Source organism: Nematolebias whitei, chromosome 5, assembly GCF_014905685.2.
Source record: "Nematolebias whitei isolate Nwh7 chromosome 5, NemWhi1, whole genome shotgun sequence".
Lineage (NCBI taxonomy): Eukaryota > Metazoa > Chordata > Actinopteri > Cyprinodontiformes > Rivulidae > Nematolebias > Nematolebias whitei.
In genome coordinates, this window is record NC_056502.1 from 43,370,062 (window position 1) to 43,379,708 (window position 9,647).

Consider the following 9,647-nt stretch of genomic DNA (forward strand, 5'->3'; position numbering starts at 1 on the left):
CACAGTATTGACACAGTATTGGCACAGTATTGACACAGTATTGGCACAGTATTGACACAGTATTGACACAGTATTGACACAGTATTGACACAGTATTGGCACAGTATTGGCACAGTATTGACACAGTATTGACACAGTATTGACACAGTATTGCCTCATCGACCCATCACTAGAAGTAAAGCAGCACAAACATCCTGTCACACAGAGAGACTGTGCGCGCTCCCGCCGCAGCTCATCACTTTTTATTTGGCTTCTGCTAGAAAAGTCCGGAAGATTTTTTTGTACTGCAGAAAACCTGCTCAGTAATTTGGAATAAAGATAATATGAGACACAAACTGGCCCTTTTTATCTAAACGTTTAATTTAAGACAGGAAGGTGTGGTGCGTTCAGGGTTACCCAGTCACAGAGTGCGGAAGCTTCTGTTGGAGCCCAGCCGCTCAGCCCGGACTCACACATGCCCCTCAGGTAGTCGGCACCGATGGACAGCTTAGCAGACAGAGAGGCGGCGGCACCGAGGAAACCCGCTAACAGCGCGTAAACAGAACCCGAAGCCATGTCGGACGAGCTTTACATTGACACAGCTCCTGAAATGACGCTCACACCGACTGTACCGTGCCTCTACATCATTTGTGGCCCGGTGGACAAGGCGGGTCGCCGGAGTTTCCACTGCATTTCATGCCCTGCTGCTCAGACAACTTCTTGTTGACCAACAGCTAGTTTTTATGCCTCTTTTACAAATTTGAATCCATGACAAAATAAACATTGATCGCTGTGAGGTCATCTATTATAATTTAACACCGCCCGTCAGCAAACACCACCTCCAACTCTATGGCGCTGCTCCAATTCATTCAAAGCACTTATATCCGGCGGACAGAAAAGGAACGCATCCAGGTAAAAAAAAATTACGGAATTATATTTCAGAACAAAAGCCATATTCAAGAAGAACACTATATTTATTCATTCGACTTAACAAATACATAAAGACAAAGCCATCATATCTGATTTTGTATCTTAAGAGTATTATTACTTTTTAATAACAGAGAAACTGCCATTTTTATCCCCTGCCGTCGTTACACGATTTTATTTTGAAGATAATTATAGTTGTTTCCGATCAGTTAATTTTACACCAATCACAGCTGCTCCTGGAGTCACGTGACGCTCATTGGTGCGTCTCGTCGCGTGGATTTACCGTGTTTTGGCTGCTAGCTTCTCTGGTAGTGGAGTTAGCCCGTTAGCTGCTGTTTGTTGTGCTTTTAATAATGAATAAAAATAAAGCAAGCGGCGTGGCGTGGGTGAAGCCGACAGAGCCGTCCTTTCTGAAGAAGTTTAAAAGTGATGTTGGATATAAAGAAGGGCCTAATGTTGACACAAAGGTAATGTTTCGTTGCGGTTTTATTTAGCAGATTAAAGACGTTAGTATGTAATGGTTTATACACGATCAGTAATGTTTTAGCGTCTCATTATTTTAAATGTGTCAATTGTTGGATTTACGCGTCTGGTCTGAATGTTGAAGTGGAAAATGAACGCGTCGTTTCATGATGTCAGAAGTGGACCAGCACAACGTGTGGTGCTTTGGTAGTCTGGAAAAATCAAACTTATTCTGGAAAATTACTGTTCCAGACATTGTACCTTGTGGGATTTTCTAAAATGATAAAAATTAATTTTCTAGGAAATGTTCAACCAAGAAAAGTATTTTGAAATTGATTATGTATAGTCATCATAAGGTTATTATTTAATTTAATTTCAAGGCGTTTTGTTTTGTCCATCAGAGCTTTGTGACAACATGCTGACATTAATAAAGTTGTTAAAACCTTTCCACAATAATAATCAAGTCAAAGTTTCTTTATTTGTCCTACATGTGGTACATGGTGGAACGACATTGTGTCCACAGGGTCCCAGTTACATCCAACTAAAGTATAAAATGTAAAGAAAAACAGTAATAAGATCTAAGATACGAACTCAAAAAGACATCAACTAAATTTACATTAAGCACCAATAGAATAAAAACAATGTGCCGAACAGCAGCACGAACATGAGTCTGTGAGCAGATGAGTACTTAATGTAGTGGACTAGGCCTGATGTCAAAACTGACCAGATGGACAGAAACTGTCATTTCATTGATTTGAATCCAGAAATACAGTTTTACCCATCCTGAGACTTTCTTTCTTGAATTAATCAAGTGGAAAAGACAATTCTCTATGATCATTACTATTTTACAAATGTTTTGATAATCAAATTGTGTTAGTTCAAACAATGTTTACATGTTGAAGTGAACTACTCATTTTTATTAACTGTGAAACAGTAAATAATGATCCTTAATCCTCATTCAAAGAAGAAATCAGGTTAATATGCATTTCTTGATTTTTCTGTCTTCAATGAGCAAAGTTGTAAGTGTGTTAAAGTTCAGGCTTCGGTCAACTAAAAGGTTTACTGAAAAGAAATGTCATGTTTAACTTTTACAGCGAGATACAGGAGAGGTGGCTCCACGAAGACTGGTTTTCTCCAACAATCTTTCTGTCTGTTCTTAAACAATTTGAATCTTTTCCTTGACTTTTAATAACACCTTACATCACAAACCACACCTCTGTTTTGGTCCATCCACCAATCAAAAAGCTCTCAAATGAACCGGAAGTGACCCTTGATAAAAAGGTTGGCACTTCCTAGTTCAACAGGAGAGTTCAGAGAGTTGAAGAGTTCTGGTAGAGTTCAGCTCAGTCTTGAAGCTGCTGTAAGCTCTGTCTTGAAGATGGAGCAGCAGTTCAAGAGAGTTCAGGAGTTTTGGGATCCAGAATATAGAGAGTTTGGGAGTTCATGAATGCAAACGCAGGCATTCATGGATGCTGCTAAACCAAACAAGCTGAACCAGAGACGATTTTGGGAATTATAACTTCTGTTTGGATAACCTCGCACGGCTCTCGAGGTATTTGGCTGTTCTCACTGAGACGCTGAACAGTGGTTGGAAGTGAGACTCCACGCCGGAACTGATCTATCTTCAGAAAAGGTAAAAGTCAACCTTCACCAAAAGTGTACTGTTTGGGACAAGCTGATTTCCGAAGGAGCGTGCACGTTCTGGTTAAAACAGATAAATTCCCTCACACATCTCTCTGTAAGATAAATCTCAATTTTCCATCTTTATCAATCAACCTTTATTTATACAGGTAAATCCCATTGAGCCTCGAGGACTCATTTACAAGAGAGACCTGATTAAACTCTCCTTTCTGCTAGAAAATTAATCCAGATGTTTTCATTAATGTCTGTGGTGAAGCAACGGAAAATCATGGCCGTATGGTTCTCCTGGTTGTAAAGTACATTAATTATGTTGTTGTTTTCATATTCTGCCAAATTAATGTAAATGTGTGATGTGTTAAACTTGATTCTGTTAATAAATGACCCACTCGCTCGGTGAGTCAAAGATAATTAACGTCTCACGTCCACATTTCTGTTAAATTCAACGCACGTTTTATTCAGTCCAGAAAAATGAAGAATCCGTTTTAATTGATGAATATATCTCAGCATCTGTTCATCTACATTAATAATAATAATAATAATAATAAAAATAATTCACAAAATATGAGACATGACAGGAGACAAACATTTATAGCAAATTTACTGTAAATTTTGTCTGTATTGCCTCAAAACTGCAAAAAAAAGGAAGAAATTTTGGAAAAGTATGGACTTTCTAAGTAAATAAGTCAGATACCAGCAAAAAACCCTACTTTTAGCCAAACTGTAGGATGCCCACCCCCGCCCCCTCGAAGTATCCTTGCACTCTCAATAGTTGATCATCACACACTTAAAATAAGACTGAAGCTCATCGTGTTCATTAAAACCATTGAACTCTTGTTTTAAATGATTTGTTTTCTTCTTCCTGGGTTCTGTGCTCTTCAGCGCCAGGTGATGCCGGCTCTGGATGATGACAGCGGGAGTGATCGAGACGACGAGCTACCTCAGGTTGTCGTTTTAAAAAGTGGAGACCTGACAGCAGAGGAGGCCCAGGTGATCAAAGATGAAACACGTGGCGGAGGCGACGCAGACAAAGGTCAGCCCGTCTTCAGCACAGTCGCTTGGTTTTTTTTGTCATGTGACATGAACAGCTGCGTTTGGTTCACAGACGGTGAAGCTCCCGCCGACGGTAAAATCCTTTTCAAGAAGCCAGCCAAGCGCGCCTCCTCAAACCAGTTCCAGGGGATCACTGCCAGCTCCAGCAAGAAGAAGAAGAGCGATGCAGGAGAGAAGGAAGAGAAGAAGGAGACGTCTGGAACTAAAATAAAAAATCAAAGCCTCCTGTCGTTTGGAGAGGATGAGGAGGAAGAGGACGACTAAATGGTGAAATGTGAGAGTGTCGAGGACAAAGTCACATCTGAATATAAAGTTAAAGAATGAAAAGCAGCTAAAGTTACGGCTGTTCTGCAGCCGGTTCAGCATCTTTAAAAGATGGTGCCAACGTGTTTCATTCCAGACTCTTCAAACCGTTTCATTCATTTTGGTGTAAATATCAACCATGAACATCTGTTTTAACCACTGACCCACACGCAACACTTCATTTATATTTCTTGTAGCAATACATACAAAGTCCAGTACTTGAGGTACATGTCTGGTACTTATTTAGTATATAGTACATATCACTAGTTATGCATCTGGTTTGTACCAGGAGTGACCAGATGTGAACAGAAACTGATGGAGACGATTGTGGAGGAGCAGAAACTACCAGCAAACCAGATGTTAATAAACAACCTGATCATGGAGACACTTCCAGCTCATCAGACTGGAGTCAGGGAGGATGGTCGTCATCATCATCATCATCATGTTCTTTCAGCTGCTCCTCCTTCAGGGGTCTCCACAGTGAACTCACTCACATGAAGACTTGGTGACTGTTTTTACACCAGATGTTCTTCCTGACACAACCACAGCCTCTGTGGAGCAGAGCTGCTGTCTAGGGTGCCCAGTGGGAGTAGATGGTGGGGGTTAAGGGCCTGGCTGGGACAGGTGAGGGTGGAGGCAGGTGTGGGTGCTTCACCTTTCCCACCCACATTTTGATGTCTGTCCGGGGAGTTGAACCGGTGACCTTCCAATCACAGGCCCACCTTCTATAACCCCTGTACCACCACTCCCCCTAGGATAGTAAAAGTATCAAATGTTTAAAGTAAAAAGTGAAGTATTTTTAGGGAAACGGTAAGATTACATTTGACGGCAGCAACACGTCTCAGTCTACATCTAGGAATGGAGCAGACTAGTTCCTGGAGTTTGATGATGTAGATTCTAATGAAGGAGTAGCTGTTCAGCAGTCCTGGGTCTTTTGTGCCAGATGTTTGTATTTGGTGAGACATCTGGACTGCAGGCAGGTCTGCTCAGCACCCCCACTCTGGTGATGGGTGCTGAAACGTGTAAACCTCTGACATCGTCTGCATGGGAACATGCTCTAAACCTTGTAGAAACTTTTCTGCATTCACGGAGCCTTTACAGATGTGCCAGCTGCCCATGCCAAAGGCACTAATGCACCCCCATAACAGCAGAGAGGCAGGCTGTTGAACTGATAACAGGTTCCTCATTTATATCATGGGCATGGTGTCTTGTACAATTACAGCTGGTTCCAGTAATTTAGGGTGAAATTAAAAGTTTATGTGCACAACGGGCCAGTAGTCACTGATGCTCCACAAATGTCTGATCGCCTTTAAACATCGGCCGTACTGCCGCATCTATTAGGAACAATGTTCTGAAATTCTTTCACTGTTTTTACAGTTTACAGATCTGTGAACCTCTGCTCATCTTCTGAAAGATTACTTCAAACACTCTCTTACCGACCTGTTGCTAATAATCCTAATCTGTTGCAAAGCTTCTCCAGCTGGTTCTGTTTTGTACAGACTTGTAGTCTTTGGTTGCCTCACTCCTGTTTGACGTGTTGCTGCTATAAAAATAGTTTCTTTCTTTGAGCAGCTTGTTTCAGCCCTCACTGTGGTCGTGACCAACATCCTGGACACAAGCAGCTGAAGGGCGTGTCCTCTGCAGGGTGACCAGGTGAGACTGTGCATGTAGAGCTGCTGCTCCAAATCAGTCAGCTGAGGCGGTCCAGAAATATGATTAGGACGCCTCCTGGGCTCTAGATTACAGTTTAGTTACACCCCACTGGGAGAAGACCCCCAAGGCAAACTCGAACCCTGCTAGATATTTTTTTCCTGGAAGAATTGGGGGGTGGAGCTGAAGAGCGTTGCTGAGGATGACGACGAACCAGATGGACACAAATGATAAATACCTGATGGGTTCATGATGTTTGCAAACCAATGCATTGTTTTTATTTACGTTTTCCACGTCTCTACTTTTCCAGAATGGCTGATGTAGATGAAGTTGTGTATTGTGTTAGTTGGTCCGGTTATTTGATGAAACAATAAAAGAACTATGATTATCTGTGATCACTGTCAGTGAAGTGTTTAATGTGTCCAGTCCATGTGATGCAACACGACAAAAAGAATCAAACGACAATGAATTATTTTAACCTTTTTATTTAAAAAGGCAAGTTTCATTCTCACACCTGCATCCAGATCATTACAATTAATGGAAGAACCTCTTTCTGAAAATCAAAACCAAATAAATTCTTGCATCAAGTGACGGGAAGCTGCAGACTCCCACCTTCATGTAATAAATACACCCACAGCTGTGAAAAAAAAGATCGACTTTCAGTTTTAAGGCCTGCGCTGTCCAGCTGATCATCCTGCTGATCCTCCTGCAATGTTCTGACAAAGCCTCGCAGCAGAAATCAAGTTCGGTACAATAATTCTAAGTGTCACAATGCTGGACAGGACAAGGGGAAAAAAAATTAAAAGAAATCAAGTTCGCTCCCACAACATGAATGCATTTTCAGAACATTTACAAAATAAAACAACTCAGAGGGTTCAGATAAAAGTGGGAACCAACAAAAATGGAACGAGCCGATTAGAAAGAAGCAATAATGTGATGTTTTAGTGACTGCCCAGTCTGGAGGACACGGGTCCAAATCCACTGTTCCAGGATCTGAAGGAGAAATCACAACTAGAACTAAAAAGGAAACAACTGGAGGTTTAATGGCAGGATGACGGTAAATGATCACAGGTTGATGGCAGGATGAAGGTAAATGATCACAGGTTGATGGCAGGATGAAGGTAAATGATCACAATGCTTAAAGTGGCTTTTTGATGATCAAACTGCCAGGAAAGAGACAAATCTAATTTCCATAAAACCAGAGCAACAAAACGTGAACATCTGAGCTGTCAACTTTTAAAAAGATACGCTGCAGGAGCACCTGGTTGCTGAGTGAAGCTGCAGTTTGGAGGTGACACACACCAAAGAACATTTCAGTGGTTCCCAACACTGATCCTTGAGGAACACCATCCTGCATGTTTTAGTTTCTCTGCTCCAACACCTGATTCAGTGATTTAATTACTTCAGGTTCTGTAGAAGCCTGTTAATCACTTGTTTATTCAAATCAGATGTGTTGGAGCAGGGAAACAACTAACACACCAGATGGTGTTCCTCAAGGATGAGGGTTGGGAACCACAGCGTTTAGACACAAGTAATCATCCCTTTGTGTAAGCCATCTATTTTGTTGCCTTGCAACCAGGAAGTCAATTGATTTTTTTTTAGTAATTGTTCAAAAATTTTCAGGTTAATGAATTTCAATAAGGAAAAGTATATTTGAAACTGGGGTGCACAAGATTCAGCCTCTGCGCTTTGAAGCCCCGTTAGCTTCAGAAGACATATCTTTAAATGGAATCCAGCTGTAAGCGATCTATGATCTAAATCTGTCAAATGATGCACAGCTGCTGTGGCAGCCTCCAGAACAAACACCACTCCAACACCCAGCCAAGCAGGAAGTTGTTAAAAGTTACAACGAGATAAAGTGCAAATCAGGCTTGGGTCACTGAAGAATCTCCCAGACCACCGAACGTCTCGGAGACCTCCATGAAATCCATCATTAGATCACGGAATGGAAGACGATGCCGCCGCAGCAAACCTGCAGTCGACTCATGTGGCAGGTGAGCATTAATCAGAGAAGCGTCCAGGAGGCCCAAGATAACCGTGACGGAGCTGCAGCTCTTCTGCAGAGATGGGACGATCTGTCCGTAGGACTCAAGCTGCTGCTGCTGGGCTTCAGTGAAGCACAGCAGAGAGAAGACAGGGTGCAGAGACCACATGAGACCAGACTCAGACCTGTAGGCCATCCAGGACCGCACCATGTCTGAGACCATCTTCCTGCAGAGAACACCATCCTTGCAGTGAAGCAAGGTGGTAGCAGCATCATGCTGTGGGGATGTTTTTCATCTACAACAACTGGGAAACGGCTCAGAGTTAAAGGAAACACGGAACAAAATACAGAGAAATAACTGAGAGGAACTTGACAGAGTCTAGAGATCTGAGGTCGAGCGTCCTGCAGGTCAGCTGCTGAAGCAACATCCACCAGCTGAATGACCCGGGAAGGTCCAGTCCAAGTCCAGACCTCAGTCCAGCACAAGCAGCTCCTACAGAACTCGAAGGAGCTGGACCAGTCTGGCCATGAAGAATGGACTAATGGTCCGGAGACGAACCTGATCAGACTTGATGCTGGAACTGAAACAAGATGTTTAACTTCAATGTTCACTATTATTTTGTAAAAACATAAAACATTAAAACTGAACGTCTTCACTGTAAGGCAACAAGAGAGAGGACGAAGAGGGATGATTACTCTGCTGCACGTTACGATCACAGAAGCTGATGTGACGAGCTGCAAACCAACACCTGAACACTCGGGCGGCTGTGGCTGAGTGGTTGGAGCAGTCGTCCTCCAATGCAAGAGTTGGGGGTTCGAATCCACCAGCAGTCACATGCTGAAGTGTCCCTGGGCAAGACACTGAACCCCTCACAGCCTCTGATGTGTGTCCCATCAGTGTATGAATGTGATCTAAAGCTCTGATTAGTCTCTTTAGAATAATTTGTTCTGTTATCTTTGTAGAGATCTAGTATAGAGCTGTATGAATGGGTAAATGAGGCACAGACTGTAGTGTAAAGAGCTTTGAGTATCTTGAAATAAGATAGAAAAGCGCTATATAAGTACAGTCCATTTACCATTTACTCAACACTGACCAGCCCGATGCTCCACTGGGCACACCAGGGTCCAGAACAAAACCACAGAAACACCAGTTTCAACTGTTCCTGTGAAAATGAAACAGGAAGTCAGAGTCTGTAGGTGGATGGAAACTAACAGAACCAAGTGGATGTTTGTGTGCAGCTCGTCTCTTTTATGGCTGAAGGTGGAGCAGCTGAAGGTGGAGCAGCTGAAGGTGTGGGTCCTCACAGACTGAGCTCACATGGCTGAAGGTGGAGCAGCTGAAGGTGGAGCAGCTGAAGGTGGAGCAGCTGAAGGTGGTGTCAGAGCTTTAAAACAACCAGTTTCTGGAGAAGCTGCTGCTCTCATCACATCCAGCAGGTAGAAAAACAAAGGTCAAAGGTCGCAGTTTGTAAGGTTAAAACTGGTGTGGGGGGGTGGGTCTGGCTGACACCCCCTGATCAGTCCTCCATTTGTTGCTTCAGTTCAGGACGGTTCAGTTTCCAAGTGAAGATGAGGAGCTCAGGAGCACCTCCTTCCTCCTTCCTCCTGACATTTTATTCTTACTGCATGTTTTTGCTGAAAGTTTTGTGTC

The 9,647-nt window shown here is 42.8% G+C and overlaps 2 protein-coding genes across 2 annotated transcripts in view; one reads left to right on the forward strand and one right to left on the reverse strand.

The window, feature by feature from the left end:
- Nucleotides 1-607, reverse strand: part of LOC119410271 (transmembrane protein 42-like) — an 8,740-nt gene extending 8,133 nt beyond the window's left edge. Inside the window, exon 1 of the mRNA XM_037677187.1 lies at nucleotides 397-607. Within this exon, the coding sequence (XP_037533115.1) occupies nucleotides 397-555 (159 nt within the window). The 5' untranslated portion in view covers nucleotides 556-607. The remainder of the gene's footprint in view (nucleotides 1-396) is intronic.
- A 560-nt stretch (nucleotides 608-1,167) lies between these two features.
- Nucleotides 1,168-4,777, forward strand: kiaa1143 (KIAA1143 ortholog). The gene is made up of 3 exons (XM_037677188.1): nucleotides 1,168-1,373; nucleotides 3,889-4,039; nucleotides 4,112-4,777. The coding sequence occupies exons 1-3, from the start codon at nucleotides 1,260-1,262 to the stop codon at nucleotides 4,321-4,323; spliced, it is 477 nt and encodes a 158-aa protein (XP_037533116.1). The 5' UTR covers nucleotides 1,168-1,259; the 3' UTR covers nucleotides 4,324-4,777.
- Nucleotides 4,778-9,647: the final 4,870 nt, after the last annotated feature.